We start from the raw sequence: 21,755 nt of genomic DNA on the forward strand, positions 1-21,755 counted from the left end.
TGCAAAAACTTGTTCTTCTTAACTACTAGTTCTTAGATGGCTAGAATTAAAAATGACCAGGAAGAGAGAAAGAACAGGAAGTTGGGTGGGTGAGGAGGTGGGAAGGATCTGGGAGGAGTTAGGGGAAGGGAAAAGTATCAATATATATTGTATGAAAAAAATAAAAATTTAAAAAGCTAAAGGCATACACGTATTTTGATAACTCCAATTAAGTTTATTCTTTGGCAATTTCAAATATGTTTATAATGTGCTGTGATGTCTCCCTTATCTTCCTCCCATTCCTGTCATTACCCTTCAGGTCCCCTTTCTACACACATGCTTGCTTTTCCACCTGAGCTTAACCAGAGCCATCTGTGTGAAAGTGGGTTGGTGGTTATCCTGTGGAGCCTGAGGGCTTACTCCTGGGAACACAAGTGAACACAATGACCGTCCCTCCTCCAGAATTCATCAGTATTCAACAGTTCATCAAGGAGAACTAGGGTTCCTTGGGATCCGTGATTTCCTGTTGACAACCCAATGTGGTGGGCGTGGCTGCGGCACTGTCATGACTTTGAATGCTATGTGGTGCTTAGAGACAGCCTGAGGTCGCCCTCCTCCTTTCCTCCTCTTCTTTCTGACGCTCACATTCGGTTTGTCTCCCCTTCCACCGTTATTTCCTGACTGAGTAAATACATTTTAGTATGCTGTCAAATTGTTGTAGAGAATATCTGCACTCCAGATATTCCACACACACATTTTCTAGAATTATTCTCATTCCTAGATTCATATATAGAAACACTCCTCATAATATTTCATTCTGCCTGTATAAAATTACGTTTCAAACATTCGCTACTTGAATCCATACTTAATAACATTTTTGTGCTTATAGGATTTAAGGGCAGGCACCCTTCCAAGAGCTTTGAGCACATTTTCCAGTCATTTATATTACAATCTGGTTTACCTACAAAAAGAAAAATCTATGTTGAAAGCATGCCTTTAGCTGTGCTGTTGTTGTTGTAGTAGTTCTGTTGATTGTTGTGTGTTAGTGAAGCTCACCTCTGATGTACCCTGCACAAAAGAAAACCAGTGTACACCTAGTAACTCTAAGCTGTTTAATCCTTTAGGAGGAAATTATTAATTGAGAGTTACAAGGAATGCTACTTAGGGAAATCTATAATTTAATCTACTTATGTTGACTAAAATGGGCTTTATTTTTTTTTTATAAAGAACGTGTTTCCAATTCATTAGACATATTGTTAATTGTTGGCAAAGACAATATAAACCTGACTCACATAAATTCTTGATGGATTAAAGAATAAAAACCAAACAAAGGAAATTAAAACGAACCCATCACAGAGCCATCTACTTGTTCGGGTACTCCTAAACCATACGTGGAAGAAAACGGAAAGGACATATTTACGTATTTTTGTAAGCGTATTCACTCTGTTGCAGATACATTTAGGTCCATTTATATTTAGTGTGCCAGTTGGGTCAGAAGACCCTTGAGCACCTCCCATTGAAATGTTATCCTTCGCTGCCTGGTGGGGCCACACAAAATACACCACCATTGCAGCTTTTGTACAGGATAAACGCTTTCCTAGAAGCAAAAGGTTTATTCGCCAGAGGCTATACATCTGTACGAAATAATACCAGGATCAGCAGGAAGTGGGTTTGGTACCACCACTTCTTTCCCATCCACTGTGAGGCAGGCACCCTTCCAAGAGCTTTGTGCACATCAACTTAATTAACCCGCATGGCGACCTCACGTGGTGGGTACTGTTACCATTTTTTATTAAATAGATGAGATAACAGAGTCCAATACTACAAACCTCAGGCCTCTTTCTTCTCTGCCATTTCAGCAAACCCTAATCTTGTAGAAATTCATTTTGAGGTTACCAGGCGTGGATCCTTCTAAGAGATATCCCTAGGGTGTCCACAGGGGGCTACAGAGGGGCGACACCCCGGAGTCTCTGGCCTCTCTGACGACTCCCTCTATCTTGTCGCAAGGCTCCTGCGCGGTTGGCAGTGCCACCGCTCCACGCGTGCTGGGCCGGGCCTCAGCCGCAGCCCGAGCCACCTGCTCCGGGCTCCCGCGTCCCCGCCCCGCGTCCCGCCCCCGCGCCGCGCCCGCGTCCCACGGTCCCTCCCTCTGGCGTGACGGGAGCACGGGCGCCGGCTGCCCGCGCTGCGAGCGGCCGAGCTGTCAGCGGGAGGATCAGCCCAGTTGAGCTGAGACGAGAGGAGCCAAGACCACGGTCCTCGTCTCCGGGAGCCGGAGCCGCGCAGCCTCCACGCCCAGTCCACCCATCGCGGTGATGCCGCTGCTCGCCCTGAGGCGGGCGCGGGGCAGGGACCTGGGGCGACCGGCCTGGGGTCCCCGCCGCGCGCGCTCGCCGCCCTGGAGCCCCGCCTGGATTTGCTGCTGGGCGCTCGCTGGCTGCCAGGCAGTCTGGGCTGGGGACTCGTCCTCTTTGGGCCGCCCGCTTCCTGCGTGCCAGGAGGTGAGCAGCACCGGGTCTCCACTTGGAATTTGCGGCGGGGTATGGGGTGGGGCGGTCGCGTGGACCCAGGGTCAGAGTGACCATCACCTTTTTCAGGTTTGGAGGACAGGGGCGTTCGTTTATGTCCAGGGATGAAGTTGCTCGCCCATGCTAGCTGGCTAGGAGCGGATGTACAGGCTTGCTGTCTTTCTGGCCGTGTATTTCTCTTGTGTTTGGGGGTTTCTGAAGGACTTTGCGGCGCCCCCTTTGGAGAGCCAGGTCTCAGGACCTGGGTTTGAGAAAGAAATTTCAGGAAGGGGAGGAGACTGGGGAAGCCCTGCCCCATGGGATTTAGAAAACTAAGGCTTTATGGCTTTTTAGAGACCTAGATACCCACCCTCCCTCCCCTAATTTCTCTGCTCCCCTGTCTCCACGAATTCTTTCATCCAACTCCCATGCTCTCAGCTTCCAGATAGGGAACAGTGTGGTCTTTTGACATTTTGGCAAGACATGGATATGAAGAAGGTAGAGAAGCAAGTATTTAGGAAAGAGGCAGGTTGGTGATGTAGAAAATTAGATTGGGCAAATCGAATATGCTCCTTTGGGCAGGTTCTTCACCTGGCTGAAGTCCTGTAGCTGTGTACTCCACAGTTAAGATTACTACTGATTCATAGCCAAGAAGGATACATTCTGAATGATGAGATTTTTCTCCTGCTTTTGGGAAAAACGAGACTTTACTGTGCCAAAAATTTACAGAGAGTGTCACTGGAAGTTGTATTGTGTCTTACCGTTTCCTTTGATGCTCCAGAAAATGTGTTCTCTTAATGAAAATCAACGAGGGGAAGGAAGTAACATTTCTGACCTACTTTGAATGATCGTGTTGGAGAGGAGGTGAGGCACACATGCCGTTTTAAGGAAGATTGCGAGGAATCAGGGTACTGGGTTCTTTAAATGTATCCAGCAAAAATAGGTTAGCCATTAGCTCCTTTTGAGAAGAAAGGCCAGCTTCTGTTTCTTGTGCATGCTGGAACTACTTCTGAATTAGCGTATCCTCCTTTTAGACACTATCCATCATCCCTGGGTTTTCACCCCCCCCCTTACAATGAATGCAATGCCCCAGGACAGCTCACAATCATGGAAAGTCAGAGGGCAGGCTTGGGCGTGAGCATGCGGCTGTATTGTAGCTGGTGAATCAGGGCAGAGTCTTGGCAAACAGCTGTGCAATTTCAGCGCATGCTAGCCGGTTTTAGTGTGTATCCTGCCACTTGTCACCTGGGAATAATCCGGTGTATGGGGTTCTACAGAATTCAGCGTTTTGGACATCCGCAACTGTTGTGGCAAGATAAACTTTATTGTCCAGTTGCCTAGTCACAGTTTACAGAACATGTTTCTTTAATGGAGTGAAGTTCCAAGTTCCTTGCAACATTAATTCTTAGTAGGGAAGAATCTGCTTGAAGTGGAAAGGCCAAGGCCACTAGAAAAGATGTATATATGTATGTGTGTATATATATATGTGTGCGTGTATGTATATATATATGTGTGTGTGTATATGTATATATATATGTGTGCATGATATATATATAATATATATATTATATATATATACTCTAACCCAAGCTGGGCTCAAATTCCTTATGTAGCTGGTGAAGGGTCTTGAATTTCTAATCCTCCTGCCTCCATACCCCAAATGCTAGGATTACAGGTCTAGGTTACCACACTCAGTTTATATGGTGGTGTGGATGAAACCTAGGACCAACTGAGCACATCCCTATCCCTAGACTATAATCATACAGAACTGAGGCAGGGGAGTGACAGAATGTACAAGGTGATGCTCATCCAATGCCAGCCTTTCACTGACTTGACTTTGGAAATTGTTTGTGACCCACACCTTTAGATTTTAATTTTGAGTTCTTCCCTTTAAAAATGAAAATAGACAAGATCTGCAGGAGGATGCTACTGAGTCAGCCGCTGGCTAGTTGTGTTTCTAGAACCAGGAATACACAGATCTACTTATATTCTTCCTACAGACTGTACGGAGCGTGAGACGACCCACCACCATGGGTTAGAGGCTCCTCTGGAAAGAGAAGAGGCCTCCCACAGGCATAATCTGATTGTCCATACCCAGAGTAGCCAGCTGAGCTAATTTGTATCCTCGATCATTGTTTCAACCTACCATTGCTTTGAAGAGGAAAATGAAAGGGCAAATGGTTCTCAGACTTTGAGAGTAAGGACTTCCTATTCCGGAAATGTAAGAATATAGGGGATCCATCTTGAACTTAGCAAGTTCCTCTGAGAGACAGCTATTGAACTATGAGCATAAGCAGAATAAAGTAGCCATTTCTTGTCTATCCCGATGGTTTAACCACTTGTTTTCACCCCCATAGTCCAGAGAGAATGGTACTTGTCCCCTTAGTGCTGGGAGCCATGATGGTCTGCTTAGTCCTGGGTTTTCTTAACATTAAAGGGAGTTGTTGCTGAACACAAAGGAACAGCAGCACTGTGTAGTCCAGAGAGATCAAGAACAGCGAAGACCAGGGCCTTGAAGGCCTGGAAACTAAAGCTCAGTCTTGATAACATGAGCGAAAGGGGGTCTGGGAGAATCTGCAGGGCACTCTAAACCTCGACCTTCTATCACCATTTTCATAAAGTAAGCCACGCTTAGTGAAGTTACAAAGACCGATTTTCTTTTTCTTGCTTACTTGTAGAAGGAAAGAAAAGACCGTGTAGAAAATTGGTCTGGGAGGAACCTGAGGATGATTGCCTGAGGTGAGACAAAGGTCCTCCAAAGCTGTAATTGGGCTGCGGGTAGAAGTTTCACCTTAGGTTTGTGGCAAATTGGACTCTGGAGTGTGGTCCTACGTACAGCGCTATCAGAGTCCTTGGATGATGGAGTGGGAAGGGGGAGTGAAATGATTGCTTTTGGAAGTTCAGCTGGGGACCAAAGTGGGGAGAGAAATAAAAATCAAGTCTATGTGTCATAGATGAAGGGCAGGGATAGCACACAATGTCCTTGAGTGGCACTGGGACAGAAGAGCTGCATGGAGTTATTTGGGGTTTTGTTTGGGGAGGGAAACACTTTCTGGGGTTTCGTGCATTCATTTTGCACTTGCCAACTGACTCTAACAAAGGTCCTATTTCAGTATTAGGACGTGTAATATATTAAAGGAAAAAAAATCTGTATCAGTGTGAGAATTGTTTATTGCTAGATTAATGGAGCTCAATGCTAATAATTCAGGAAGAGTCTAGGGGGAGACTTCAAAGGCTTGGGCTCATAGCCTAGGTCGACACCTGTGAATTTGAGTGGGGTTTTTGACTAATTGACTAATTGGACCTATTAGGGCAGCCAGAGGGAAAAAAAAGGTATCCAGGCCAACAGATGATTCAGAGTTGCAATGAGATATTAAAAGGGAGCTCGTGAAAAAAAAAAAAAGAGCAGAACTAAGTGGATTATGTATACATTATTTAATTTGATAATTGCAACCACAAGATCCTTACTTCGGTGCTCTAAAAGCTTGCATAATGTGATTCTACTAGTCTCTGAATTTTTAGTGAATGATGACTTTGGCCAACAGTTTTTATTCTACCAACATTTAGTAAGTTTATACTAGTCTGCAGGCAAAAGGTCATGATAAATATTACAACAACATAAATACAAAATAAAGATACAGTATGTGTAAGCAAGGATGAAAACAAGCAATTGTAAGTAAAGAGATTTGGTGTCAGAAGAGACGCAAACAGCCCCAGAACCCACAGGGAAGATTAGAAAAAGCACTGCCAAAGAGATGTAGAGGGCCTGAAAGATGAGATGGAATTTGCCAACACGATAAGAGTCAGATGTGACCTGACCATGGCTCCTTTGAGGGAAAGGCATTTCAGGTGTAGAGCACAGATCAAAAAGCGGCAGAAACATAAAATGTCATTATTGGGTACAACGGAAATCCAGTGAGGAGCAAGACGCGTAATGAGCAGTGGATCTGAGAGGCACAGGTCGCGATGGGTCTTAGGTCATGCTAAGAAGACGGTCTTCATTTGATAGGCAGCCGGGAGCAAGAGAAGAATTTAAACATTTGGTTTGGCAGTCAGTTGCAGGGCCAGATTTGAAAAGTGGGACATGGAAAGAGGTGAAGACCTCCTTGGAGACTCAGAGAAGGAAGGTAGTTAAGGGCTAGCTCCGGAAGTGGAAAAAGAGGATGTTAGAAGATTGACAGGAAGTGTAGGTGAGGGTAGAGTGAATGAGAGGTGCCACTAGCCCCAGGATAAGGAATGTGAGGAAGATAGGGTACTTTGCTCTTAGAGGGACTGTCCTAGAGGTGTCTAACTGGCTGCCAGGGTCCAAGCTCCAGGGCTCCGGATCACGGTCTGAGCTAGTATGGGGTGGGGGACCTGAGAATCACGTGCGTAAAAGGAATGGCTAAAAGGATTGAATGTGGGTTTCCACACTACTCCAGCACTAAACGGAGTAGAAATGTTCGCAAAGGAGACACCAAAAAGAAAATGGCTAGACTGGAAGAGATGTGAGTTAGGGGATTTTGAAGAAAGTGAGAAGACTTTGAAGAAGAAAGGGATGGACGTGTGTCAGATGCCTACAAGAGAACTGACAAGAGGCTGTGTATTTGGTGCTTATGTTGCAGGGTGGTTCTACCAGAATCAGGTGGGATGGGTTGATATTAACTAGCAGGTGAGGTAGGGGTTCTAGGATAGGATAGGATAGGGATGGGATGGGATAGGATATAGGGATAGGGGTGGGGTGGGGTGGGGTGGGGTGGGGTAGGGTAGGGGTGGGGTGGGGTAGCATGGGGTGGGATAGGATAGGGTAGGATAGGGTAGGGTAGGGTAGGGTAGGGTAGGGTAGGGTAGGATAGGATAGGATAGTGATAAGCCTTCCCAGATTTGGGAAGTGATTGACATGTCCAAGTCTATGTAAACCAGAAAACAAGTAAATGAGCATTCTGGAGGATGTCACATTGTCATGAAAGGAGATGGGGCAGCTGTTTTTGCGTAGTTACCACAGTGACTCCTGCTTGTGCCTCCAGAGGTGAATTTTTCCATTTCAAGTTCTCATGCTCAGAACCATTCTCCATGTTTTAGGCAAATGTCAGCAAGTATTCACACCATCAATATTTACAGCATAAAGCCAAGAGTTGATAGATCTGTGAAGTGTCACGTTTTAGCACAGGATGAAAATAGCGGCGTGCAGTACAGACAGTGGCACACTTTCTGTAACAGCGTCTCGGTTAGGGTTTCCATTGCTGTGAGGAGACACCGTGACCAAAGCAACTCTTACAAAGGACAACATTTAATTGGGGCTGACTCACAGGAGCTGTAGGAGCTGAGCTGAGCTGTTCTACATCTTGAACCAAAGGCTGTCGGGAGGAGACTATCTTCTTCAGGCAGTCAGGAGGAAGGTCTCTCCTTCACTGGGCAGAGCTTGAGCACAGAGGCCTCCAAGGCCCAGCTACACAGTGACACACTTCCTCTAACAAGGCTACACATATTCCAAAGCAGTCACATTTCCTAATAGTGCCACTTCCTGTGGGCCAAGTGTATTCAAACTGCCACAAGCAGTGTTTGGGATTCTTGCTTTTGATTGTCAGAAACGTCTCAAGCTCTGTTTGTATTTTATTTTCCATGGAAGGGACCACCTAGACCCCTTTCTTTACTGCCTTTGTTAATATGTTATAATATTTTAGTTTCAATATGTATACATATGTGTGTGCACCTATAATATGCATATATATATATATATATATATATATATATATATATATATACATGTAGTACTTAGGTCCCAAGTAATTGTAATAAAATGATGAAAAGCATATGGCCTCTACTCACGTAGAGCTTTACAATCTTTAGGGACAAATCACCACATCATGTAATTACATTTGCTGTAAGTAATACGATGGAAAACACACATTTGTAGCGGGAGCATAAACTGTGTTATATAGCATTTTGTCACGGTGACAAAAGTGCACGTTGAGGGACTGTTCAGAAGAACAGACTCATTTTGGCTCATGGCTTCAGGCTATAATCTCTACTGCTTTGGGCCTAATGCAAGACAAGAAAAATGTGCATGTGGAGGTGGATGGCTGAGGAGGCCTTTGATCCCAAGGTAGGTGGGGCGGGGGTGATAGGTGGGGGAAGGGAGGAAGGAAGGAATGGAAGGAAGGGTTTTGGAATAAAGTACACCTTGCATTTATTTACTCAGAGTAGGCCCCAACTCTTGCTAATCCATTTAGGTATGAGCTCATGAATAGACAAATCTATCAATAAGGTTAGTCAGCCCTCAGAATCCCCTCTTAGTGACCAAACATTCAACTCATGAGTCTTTCAGAGGAACGCTTCATATCCAAACCATAGGTCTAGTGAGGGGTAAGAGCAAGGTAAATATCATAGTAGGAGTCTGTTGGCTGAAGGCCCTAGGTGCTGGTGACAGAACACCTCAGACACATAAAGCTTCCTGTCCTGGATCAGTTCCTAGACTTAGCTCTTCCTGTGAGTATTGTTTGTAGGAAGTACCCAAGATGGATAAGTGAGTTGGTTGTGTTCTGTAAATAGCAGACCAATCTGAGGAGCAAGTAAGAGCTAGAATTCACCCAGAGCCCAGTATGATAAGACAGTCCTCTGGCACAGTCTGCATACCTTCCTCCAAATCACATGCCCAGAAGGGGCCCATTTTCTAAGCTGCACAAGGATAGCATGCACTTGAGCAAAGACTTTGAGTGCACATTTCTCCCCAAGTACATAGTACACTCACCGAGGCAGGAAATTACATAATCTTACTCAGCAAACAATGATTGAAGGTATTTTTGCAGAAAGCACTTTAGGGATCATGAAAATAGGTAAGGCATAGATCTTCTTTGGAAGCACTAATCACTGCCTTCAAAAGAGTAAGAAGTTAGCTTTGCTCTTTCAATTATAGGAAGAAATTGATTTTTATGGTGAAATTAGTCATAATTGACATCTTCTTTCAGTTGTACCCAGTTTAAGACAAAAATAAACACACAGTGATCATGATACACTGGCCTTCGGTTTAAAATTCTGGGGCAGAAGAGACTATTATTTTTATTTAAAGCTTTGCCACTGAAGACTTGTTTCTTCCTCTAGGTCAGTGGTCCTCGGAGCAGTTCTAGGACCAGCAATATTTAATATTATCCTGGAACTTGTTATACACGCAAGATACACGCAGTATCTTGGGTCCTGGCTCCATGCACAGCAATCTCTGTTGTCGTAAGCCCTTTGGGTAATTTTGGTGCACTTGGAAGTGACCACTGCTCTTGGAATAAAGGAAGAAATGCAGTTGTTGGTCTGAAACATGGGGGCAAGTTTTGTTGCAAAAGGTCCTTGACCTTTCATCCTCACCGGCTTCCCGCTTCAGCAGTACATCCTAGAACATCATTAACCACACTGAATGGACCACAAGATCCTCCATTCTCAGGAAGTGCCTTTGCAAACAGTGCATAGTTATCTTCCACATACCAAGACTCATGTACATGCTGGGGAAAAGACAGGATGCAGAGGACAAGGCCAGCGCTTTCTAAAAGCTCACACCTGACAGAATAAACAATATGGAAATTATTAAGTACTTGGGCTTGCTGAGGTCCAAGATTAGCATTTGAATAAAAACAGCTGTAATATTAAGGGGGGGGGATGGTCAGTCTTCCTGGTTAATGTTCTCCAGCCTTTGCAATTTATCTGGAGAGGTGTTTGCTCTAACTCAGTCTGTCTTCTTGAATATTCAAGACAAGAAGCTACTTGAAATCTGTTTGTACCCCTTGTCGATGTGATCTTGAACAATCTTTGAGTGCTTGTCTGGAAATGGAGGTAGTAAACCCTGCCTCATCTGCATTTGAAGAGACTCTGCAAATTTGAATGCAGTAAGTGAAATAACTGAAGAACAGAGTTTTTAAGGGTTGGAGAGAGAATTGGAATTCACAGACAATTTTCTTACCAAAGTACTCTATGTTTCTTTCTTTTTAAAACAATGGAAGTTTAGGGTGATGATTTTGTCATTACAGAAAATTTACCACGCTTTTGGATTTTTTTTCTAACCCACTATAATCCTCAGTCTTTGCCGGTCCTCTCATCTTCCTGGCTGATTCACACTGCTATGCTCCTGCGTTTAATCCCTATCCTTCCATCTCTGCAGCCTTCTCATATTCTTGGTGATGCCTTCCATGATTTAGTATTGGAATTACACGTCCATGGTGACAGTTGATACCTTTTGTGCAGCTCAGCTCCTGTATTCTAAGTGAGCAAAATGTCTCTTAGCTTGATACCTCCAATATGACAGACACACACCGGACTCCTGACATTTACCCAAGTCTACTCCTAATAGTTCTGCTCATACATTTAAGGGGACTCCTCCCTTCAGGAACTTCACCCACTTCCCTGTCCCTGATGTCTGATATCACATCTGCCAGCAGCTTCTCATGTCTGTAAATCCAATGTTTAGTTTAAGAACCTCTCCCCACGAAACCTAAACTTCCATAGGATAGGAGACTGGTTATGTGTTTGCTAAAATCGTAGGAAATACTATATAAATGTAAAAATATGCGTTGTGACCCATACTTCCTGACATGGGGCTGGTCATGCCTACCACATGCTTGCAATACGCCACTGTCTTGGTCATTGCTCTACTGCTGTGAGGCGACACCATGACTGAACCAACTTAAATTTTTTTTCTCTTTTTTTTCTTCTCTTTTTTCTTTTTTTTGGAGCTGGGGACTGAACCCAGGGCCTTGCGCTTGCTAGGCAAGCGCTCTACCACTGAGCTAAATCCCCAACCCCTTAAATTTTTAAAAAGCATTTAATTGTGAGCTTGCTTACAGTTTCAGAGGAGTTGTCCTGGCAGAGAACATGGCAGCAGACAGGTAGGCATGGCCATGGGGCAGTAGCTAAGGACTTAAATCTGATCCCTCAACTGCAACATGTAGGCAAAGAGGAGGGGAACTGGGCCTGCGGTGGCCTTTTGAAATCTCAAAGCCCACCCCTTGTGATACACTTTCTCCAACAAGCCCACACTTCATAATTCTTTCACAAAATAGTTCTCCCAACTAGTGATCAAATATTCAAATATATATACTTTGGGGGGCATTCTTTTTTGGGGGGGTATTTCTTATTTACATTTTGATTGTTATTCCCTTTCCCGGTTTCCCCCTAGCCCCTGCCCCTCCCCATCCTCTGCCCATTACCGCCCTCCCCCCAACAATCACGTTCACTGGGGGTTCAGTCTTAGCAGGACCAAGGGCTTCCCCTTCCACTGGTGCTCTTACTAGGCTATTCATTGCTACCTATGAGGTAAGAGTCCAGGGTCAGTCCATGTATAGTCTTTGGGTAGTGGCTTAGTCCCTGGAAGCTCTGGTTGCTTGGCATTGTTGTACATATGGGGTCTCGAGCCCCTTCAAGCTCTTCCAGTTCTTTCTCTGATTCCTTCAACAGGGGTCCCATTCTCAGTTCAGTGGTTTAATGATGGCATTCGCCTATGTATTTGCTGTATTCTGGCTGTGTCTCTCAGGAGAGATCTACATCCGGTTCCTGTCAGCCTGCACTTCTTTGCTTCATCCATCTTATCTAGTTTGGTGGCTGTATATGTATGGGCCACATGTGGGGCAGGCTCTGAATGGTTGTTCCTTCTGTCTCTGTTCTAAACTTTGCCTCCCTATTTTGGGGGGGGCATTCTTATTCAAACCAGAACTATCAAAGTAAAAGTAAGTAAAAAAATCAGTATTACGATGAGATTTAAAAAAAAAAAAAAGAACCTCTCCCCAGTTGTGGCTTCTGGGCTACCACCCTGATGTCTTGCTTGAGCTATTGTCATAAGTTCACACCCGGATTTCACACCACAGTCAAGGAATAACATTCAGACATAAATTAATTTTTTAAATAGAAAAGATTTCATCTTGACACCCAGAAAGTTTTAGATCAAGGAATGCTATACTTCCCTGGTAAAAAAAACTTTCGTGTACGTACCAAGTGTTTGAGTTGCTTCTAAAATGTTATCATCTTTGTTAGAAACACCCACAAGGGACACATACTTTTTTCTTTTAAATATTGTGGAAATGCAAGTACCAGAAATTATTGGATTAAAAATGTAACTTACTAGACCATTTTAGAAGACTGTCATTCATGCCATTAAGATTTGAAATATAATCATGAAAAAATGAATGCTTTGATTTTTCTTTGACGGGGAAGCATAACAGTTTGTTTGCTGGTTCTGAAGTTGTTGAACGTAATATTACAAAACCAGTTCATGCTATCACCAGCCAGGCACTGGCCAGTGGTCTCCGTTTGTTCCCAGTCCAGTCCAGAGACCACATGTTTTCCCTGTCACCAAACCCTCTCCTGAGCTCTGCCTCTCCTGAGCTCTGAAATCACTCTCTCTTCCCTGTGGCTGGCTGCTGCCAAACTCACTCAGCAACTCCCAAATTTCCATGGCTCGATGGGGCACACTCTTGCAAACCCTTGCTCTGGCTCGCAGTGGGAGTGGCTAGCCGCAGTCTTCCCTGTTCCCTGTAGTTGGCCTGCCTCTGAACCGCTTGCTGTCACAAATCCCTGTAACCCAGTAAAAATCAAAACTCTGGAGGCTTGTAGTTTATCTGTCAGATTTCTATCAGTCAATTCTCACCCCACAAAATGCCTGCACAGTGAACTCAGGGCTAATTGATATTGACATAAGCAGCTCACCTAGATCGGCCAAATTGTCCTGTATTAGTCCATTCCCTTCTATGATGGTCATAGCTACCTGTGGCTATTTAAAGCCACGAGGATTGGGCTCATCCTTTTCTTCTTCCTTCTTCTCTCCTCCCTCCTCTCTGTCCCTACCTCTCCTGTCTCTAAAACCCTCAGCCCACCTTTCTTTTCCACTGCCCAATCACAGGCCCTAGCCTTATCTTGTTCCCGCCCTCACCTGCATACAGACAGCCATCCACATGAAGTCTTCTAATTTGTGGAAAAGAAACCTTGACCCAATCAGGTTCTTCTGGAATGGTTTTACATCCTAATTTTCCAATCCCATTCCCTTGGATTTCTTCCTCACATCCTGCATGTTTCTATGCAGTTATCTTCTTGGTCAGGCTTTCCTGGGAGACTTGTATAATGTTAGGACCCCCTTTTACTTCTAGGTTATGGTTTTTTTAATTTCATATTTTGGCATTCATAATAAAACATACTGTAATCATTTGCTTATATGACTCTGTTCTCCCCAGTGCACTTTAAACCCCACAGGTGATGTCTCTCTCTCTCTCTCTGTGTGTGTGTGTGTGTGTGTGTGTGTGTGTGTGTGTGTGTGTGTGTATCCCTAGCACTTTGGACAGGGCCTGACATATAGTAGATGCTCAGTAAATGCCACTGAATTACACATTGAATGAATGTGTAAATTTACTTTGAGATAAATAGGTTATTTTTAATTTTCTATAGTCTAAAAACTCTATAATAAGTGATGTCACATTATCTAAATTTCTAATGTCTAAAGAAAGACAATTTACAGTAGAAATATTGGTTTGGAGGATAATGTTTTTACTAATTCAATATATGTGAATTTTTATAATAAAGAAAAATATATATTACCCAGATTTTTGGCTTGTCTAGATGTTTTGAGATGTATAACATCTAGAGAAAGTAATTATTCCAAATACATATACACAAAGTATGTGTAATTATTTTCCTTAACATTTCATGTAATAATAAATTTTATTTTTAAAAAAATCCAATGGAACATAATGTCTTATTAAATTTCCACAATAATAGAGCTTTTTTTTTTTTTTTTTTGTGTATGGTTCAGAAAAGTACTGAAATAGCTGCAAAGTGGCTAAAAACACTTCAGGTTTGCATTGGCATTTAGAGTGTTTTTGAAAACTTTGTTTTTGCTTTGATTTTGAGATAACTTTGTTTGAACTCTTTTTTTTTTTTTTTTTTTTTTTTTTTTTGAAGGACAGAATTTGGACGTGGTAACTGCCCTTTTTTTTTTTTTTTTTTTTTTTTTTTTTTTTTTTTTTTGGAGCTGGGGACCAACCCAGGGCCTGCCCTGGACCACTGAGCTAAATCCCAACCCCGTTTTTTTTTAGACCAGGCCAGCCTCGAATTCAGAGATCTGCTTGCCTCTGCCTCCCAAGTGCTGGGATTAAAGGCATGTGCTAGCATGCCAAGTCGGTACTTTTGAAAATTTAAGTCAACAGTTTCCTTCTCTGTTACTTCCTTCCTGATGGTCGTTCGTATGTTTATTCATTAAGCAAACCAGTACCATATATCTGTCTCGCTTTTCATGGAAGGGCAGGTGGGTTAAGTGCTTTCCAGAGCCATGCATGGTTGTAAAAAAGAAAGGCGCTTTCTTTTATCCCGCGTGCTAGTGCTAGCACTGTAGGACCACGTTGCATCTGCGGGATATTTCCATCTCAGTCGGCAAAGTATCCTAAGCTCCATCCCACCTCACTCTGCCAATGGCTACGCTCTAAGCCCGGCAGTATTACCCAGCTAATTCCCAGGACGGGTTGTTACCAAGTCAGACACACGCTCTCTTGAACTCAGTTAAGTCACCACGTGGAAGAAGCTCTGATCCATTTGATAAGATAGAATTTGCCCATCTAGACAGCACAGAATCCCGTGAACACCCATCCCTTAGAAATAGTCATAACAACCTGTAACTGCACAGAGAAGAATCTTAACATCTGCTGCCAAGTCCTCCCAGCTCTTTTTTCTTGCTCTGGCTCCTCCCTCTCCTTCTAAAATCTCTGTTCCCGCCTCCCTTCCTTCGCATCCAATGACAGGCCTCGTTTTATCTTGTCTGTCTTCACCTGCATAATGGCGTGAACCTACATGCACAGGGCTGAGTAGAAGCACCAGGAAGGGTTCAATAAGCAAGGCTGAGGGGCTTCGCACAGCTGATGTTTCTGTACTGGATGCAGGGAGGCTAACATGTCCCTGGGAAAGAGAATAGCATGTTCTATGTAAGCTAAGATGGGACAGTGTAATGAATGACCCACCTGAAATACACGGATCGAATGGCAGAAGATGGCATATGCTTTGAGAAACCCAGAGACTGAATGGACAGGGAGCCGTTAGCACCAAGTTAGAAAGATTTTTCCCTCCGTAAGTGGGGGAAGCTAAAAGGAGAAGTGCCGTAAAGATAGGAAGATCATTTAGGGGACTTCTGCTTCTGTAGTGAGAAGAAAAATATCAGACAAGACCTAAACAGCCAATAAATGTCAGGATTGGGAAAAGAGAGGGGAGGGGAGAGGGAGATTTACTGCTTACTAAAAGGAACTCATTTTCAGGAGAGTATCATCTTGATTCCTCTATGTTCTTTCTATGACTCATGTATGGTGTCTTCAGCTATGGGGTCTTACTGTCTAGGTAACCAAGAGCATTGACAGTAGTCTGTAATGTTTGAGGGTCTATGCTGTAGGGACTCACTTGCCAAGAACCCAATCCTGGCACCAGACTCTTGTTTGCTATCTTGTGGTGTCTAGTAGAGGTGTTGTTATTATATTATAGGGAAATCCATCCCAAATTACCTATCATCCATCCATCCATCCATCATCTATCTATCTATCTATCTATCTATCTATCTATCTATCTATCTATCTATCTATCTACCTACCTACCTACCTATTTAATTATCTATCTATCTATCTATCCAATCATCTATTTATCTATCTACCTACTTACCTATTTAATTATCTATTTATCTATCTACTTATTTAATTATCTATCTACCTATTTAATCATCTATTTATCTATCTACCTACCTACATATTTAATTATCTATCTATCCATCCATCCATCCATCCATCCATCTATCTATCTACCTACCTACCTATTTAATTATCTATTTATCTATCTACTTATTTAATTATCTATCTACCTATTTAATCATCTATTTATCTATCTACCTACCTACATATTTAATTATCTATCCATCCATCCATCCATCCATCCATCCATCCATCTATCTATCTATCTACCTACCTACCTATCTATCTAATTATCTACCTATCTATCTATCTATCTATACACACATACATTTTAGGAAGCTTCTGTGGTAGTAAGTTTTCACATGACTTTTTTTCAGAGTGTCTTTCTGCTTGTTTTCTCTCGAGACAGGGTCTTTCTATGTAGTCCTGGTTGTCCTGGACACTGTGTATGAATCCACAGTAGTTGAGACAATTTACACAAGGGTTGCACAGGCCTCAAGTCAGACAAAATTTCAGCTTGGAGAAGGGAGGCAGGCACAAAGACTCACCTCTAGTTGAGTACCTATTGGTAGCTGGTATCTGCTAGGAGGAGGGAGAGTGAGTTTTGTTTTAAGGGTATGGCCTTTGCGGTGAATACCACACATTCATGACCATATGGGCAGCACAAACCTGACTTGATGGATTAAAGAAAAGGACACAAAGTTGTATTAAAGATAATGGACACAAAATTGTGTGGGTAGGGGAGGAGAGGTTGGATCTGGGAAGAGTCAGGGATGGAGTGGATATGATCTAAAATCATTGTACAAAATTCTCAAAGAACTAATAAAAGGAAGGAAAAAAAGTTCTCATTTTTCTAGAATCTACAGTTGAATTTCTGTCCTTTTTATAAAGAACTTGCTTCTGTGCTAATGGCATGAGTCGCTTCATAGACTAGAGCCCTCATGACTCAAACATCTCCTGAGGTTTTGCTCTAGTAGATGCCATTGCTGCCTTTCACTGAGACTGAACAGTAAGGAGAGGAGAGAGAGGAAGAGGGGAAGGAGGATGAAGAGGAGGAAGAAGAGGAGGAGGAGGAGGAGGAGGAAGAGGAGGAGGAGGAGTTCAGCTTTGTACATCCTGTATTTAAAGTGCCCGAGAGATGCTCAAATGGTGTTCTCTTGAAATCTGTCTCATCTCAGGGAATGGCGCTGATAGAGTGGAGTTTTGAGCACATAAGCCATAGTTGAAATCACTGGGGTTGGTGAGATCATTGGGGCTCTGAGCACACAGCAAGAGCAGCAAATGGCGGGTGCTCAGGGAAATGCTAGCACCTGAAGAAGAAGCAGAAGAAGAAGGCACAGCCAGCAGAGATAAATTAGTACATTAGCTGGAGGCTGGTGGGGGAGGACACTACCAGATCTAGAGTGTGATGCAGATAGGGCGATTCTCAATATTCAACAAGGCATTAGGTTGCTGTATCACTGTGAACAAGATACAGGTAAATGATGGAGGAAGGCGTGCTAAACAGGTTCTTGATTGGTCAAACAAACATACCTCAAAGTTTTAATTTTAACAGTTGGTGCTACGTTGGAGGAAGATAACCAATGTAGTATCCAGTTTTTGACCTATTAGTATTTGCTGCTAGTGTTTTAATTAATACTCTTGCTTTCAGGAAATACAACCAAATATTATAAAATTGAAAGCCGGGAAGGATGCCTAATGAGTAGAAATTAGAAATGAAATTAAAAATATTTTTTGAATAGTTAGAATGAGTAAACAAACATGATTGAAATGTAGACTGTTATTTTTGCTCTTGAGAAATTACATGTTTAAACGTGTGATTGGTGAAATCTCAAGATTACTTTTGTGTCCCCATCTGTCACATGGCTACTAAAAGCAGTGACTAACCAGATCTGTCTTAGGGTCTGAGCAGAATAGCTCAGGCCATCAGTTATGCTTACAGCAATACTTAGAAAGGGGCAAGGTTGTGTTAGAAAGTGAATTATTTGAAAAGTTTGCCTTATGAAGACTATGCAAAGGAATTGAAGGCATTCGGACTTAAAACTTAAATGTAGTCATACTGCAGACATTGGTGTAATTTTGATTTAGATAATTTGGATTAGTAAACAGTAGAAGAATTCAGAGTTGAGCTCATCCAGAAGGTATTTTATATTTATAGGGACTGCTGTTCTGTACTATTTGAGACTTGCTGGGTTTCTGCTCTGGATGGAGCACTGGCTTGGGGTGCCACCATGAGTTCTGGTTTAGTGAACTGTCTACATAACCATGGACTGGCTGACTCAAGGGACAGTTCACTAAAAGTTGCAGCCACACCCCCTGCAATGGGCAAGAAAGTAAATCTTTGTTTTCAGTGCTTTGGTTTGGAATGGTGGTTTTTCCTATTTGTTGTGCTAAGTACTTAATTCTAACATTGCCTCAATGTAGTAGGACGGACGAAGGTCCATGTTTATCATCCTAAAACTGAGAGCAAAAGGCACTGACTGCTTGAAGTGAAAGCTTAAGGCAGACTTCTATTTGATCATTCAATAATCAATTTGATCAAATCCATAATACATGCTAGGCAGTAATTTGAACCAAAATATTAATTGATACTTTAGTACACATGATCCCAGTGTGCTGAGGAAGTGCCTGCTTGTCTAAAGGCCAGGTAAGTATTCACCCCATTCACCCCAGGTTGGTGTTTCATTTCTGACATTTGTTACCTTTAAAGATTAGTAACAATATATGGACATTCTATTAAACCAAAGCAATAAAATACTCATCCCAACAAATGAATGCATCACTATTAATACCTTTTTCTAACAGAAAGAATAAACAATGAGAACAAAAAAATCAGATTAAAAAAAGTAGGTGCATTTTGTGTGTTAACTCCCCTAAATTCTGATGAGTACAGTCTTACTATTTCCCAGTGTGGATAACTTACTTGCATAGTCAGGCTGTACTCTTAACTATGTCTAGTACATATAAAAATGCATTTGCATACGATTTTTTGTTATGAAAATTTGTTCACAAGTTGACTTTCATATAGTTTTAAAGTAAGCTCATTTCCTTGTCTGACATTATGCTGCAGCAGCCACACATCTGGATGCGTATTATTTAGTGACTCTTGACTTTTTAGCCCCTGGGACCCCTTTATTAACAACATATTTTTGCACAGTACTTGGGACAGTGTTAGTTAGCTGAGCCCCGCAAGGCAGTTGAAAAATGGCATCTTTATTGTCAGGTGTCCTTTCTACCCTCTTGGGAAGGCTGTCTGAGGAAGGCAAGCAGGGAGGGCTAAGCAGCCCAGTCTGAGAGGTGACCATGTGTTAAGGAAATAAGAGCAAAATACCTGTAAAATAATTTTATAAATATATTTTGAGTAATCCACAATCTCTTTTCTTCTGGGATGTGTCTCTATGTGTTTCTCCCTTTATTTTGTTTTGCTTTTTGAAAAGGGTATCATGCAGTCTAAACTAACCTTGAACTCCTGATCCCCCTGCCTCAGTTTCCGAAGGTTGGGATTACAGGCATGCAGCACCATGGCATCCCTTACTTTCTACGCCGTGCTTCTTTTTTCTGCACCGAGAGTTCATAAAGAATTTTAACACACAAGTTTATATACTACTTGATTTTTCTTTCAAAGATTTATCAGCTATTCCCACTCATCTATTCTTTCCATTCCAACTCAGAATAAATCTAAAAGGATCCACAGTTTCTTCCGACTCCTGTTAAATCTATTAACAAATGATATCTTTATAGTACTGTCCCTTTTACAATGAAGGACTTTGTCTGCTTTAACTTTTATTGAAGCTAAATAATAAATATTCTGCATTCTTTAGTCTCTGCAATCCTATTTTATTTGATTTTTTTCCCTCTACAATGTTACTTTTAATTGATTTTCCCCTGATGGGTTGAAAAGCCACTTGTGTTTGGAAATTAATTATCTACTTTCTTACAGGGCTGTCTTGTTAATTCTAACAGTTTGTCGGAATCCCTGATTGTGTTGATGATGAAACCACTTGTTGAAGCATTAGTCCTGAAGTACATAGCTTCTGCTAGTCCCAATTCTCACAGCACTCCATGTCTGCTTTTAGAGATGGGGACAGTGGAGATCATTGCAATTAGTAACTTTCATGAGATGTACAGCTGTAAAGCAGGGGCATCTGCCCTGTCTGCCGAACCCCATCACCTGCCCCTCTGCATAAACAGAACCCATCTATGTTTATAGGATAGCGTGGATGATTCTTAGAGGTTTTGCATTTATAGTTTCTCACCTAGTAATCAATCGCTTTTAGATCATTCCTCTTTTTCAAGGGTGATCTTTTCTTCAGGTGTTTCAGAAATCTCTAGGACAGGTGCTGCTTTCCAAGGAGATGCTCAAGATTGAGGGCTCCATGTCCTGTAGTGTTACCCACATACAAGGTGTGTAGGTGGCCGTTGGCCCTCCTTGGGAGGGTGGTGTGTCTGTGCAGACTCCCTAGCCTAATTTTACTTGTTTGTGCAAATGTCTGTCTCATGGTATACTGATAGGTAGGTTGTGGATGCTATCTATCGTTAAGGCTATAGTAGATTCTTGATTGGAAGAGTTTGGTTCTTGGAAGCAAGACTGTTTGTGGTTCATTTATGGTAAGTGTCATATGAAGGTATTGACCCCAGGGTAGTTTCTGCTTTTGTTCTGGGAACGCAAGAAGAGGTAAGAGGGATTATGCTATCTGAAAGCAGAAACTAAAAAGGTCTGAAAGTGGGAGTTGGAAAACAGAATATAGAAAAATCTGAATAAAAGTGTGTGGTTCATAATTCATTTTGTTTCACTGTTTTTGTTTTCTTCATATCTCTTTCTATTAAATTCATAGTTATTACTGGTCATTATTCTAAGTGCTTTAGAGACTTTAAGTCTTTTAATGGTTAGTACATTGATGTTCTTATACGCATGGTAGCATCGCTTTGAAGTGCTACCTAGATATTGTGTGAAAAGGTCTTTCAGTTTCTCTTTTTTTATTGGATATTTCATTTATTTACATTTCAAATGTTACCCCCTTTCCTGGATTCCCTTCCTCAACCCCCATCCCATTTCCCCTCCCCCTGCTTCTATGAGGGTGCTCCCCTATCCACCCACTCCCGCCTCCCTGCCCTGGCATTCACTTACACTGGGCCATCAAGCCTTCAAAGGACCAAGGGACTCCCCTCCCAATGCCAGACAAAGCCATCTTCTGTTATATATGCAGGTGGAGCCATGGGTCCTTCCATGTGTAGTCTTTTGTTGGTGGTTTAGTCCATGGGAGCTCTGGGGTGTCTGGTTGGTTGATATTGTTGTTCTGTCTATGGGGTTGCAAACCCCTTCAGCTCCTTCAACCCTCTCCCTAATACCTCCGTTGGGGTCCCCATGCTCAATCCAATGGTTGGCTATGAGCATCTGTATCTGTATTTGTGAGGATCTGGCAGGGCCTCTCAGCAGATTGCTATATAGGCTCCAGTCAGCCAGCACTTCTTGGCATCAGCAATAGTGTCTGGGTTTGGGGTCTGCAGATGGGATGGATTCCCCAGGTGGGGCTGTCTCTGGAGGGCCTTTCCTTCAGTCTCTGCTCCACTCTATATAAAAGAAACTGAAGCACCCACACTTTGG

The 21,755-nt window shown here is 42.6% G+C and overlaps 1 protein-coding gene across 1 annotated transcript in view; it reads left to right on the top strand.

Annotated features, from left to right (window-relative positions):
* Window positions 1-2,294: 2,294 nt before the first annotated feature.
* The window catches only part of Elapor2 (endosome-lysosome associated apoptosis and autophagy regulator family member 2), a 182,051-nt gene continuing 162,590 nt past the window's right edge, over window positions 2,295-21,755 (top strand). Inside the window, exon 1 of the mRNA XM_032907046.1 lies at window positions 2,295-2,480. Coding sequence (XP_032762937.1) covers window positions 2,295-2,480 — 186 coding nt within the window. The remainder of the gene's footprint in view (window positions 2,481-21,755) is intronic.

Source organism: Rattus rattus, chromosome 6 (genome assembly GCF_011064425.1).
Source record: "Rattus rattus isolate New Zealand chromosome 6, Rrattus_CSIRO_v1, whole genome shotgun sequence".
NCBI lineage: Eukaryota > Metazoa > Chordata > Mammalia > Rodentia > Muridae > Rattus > Rattus rattus.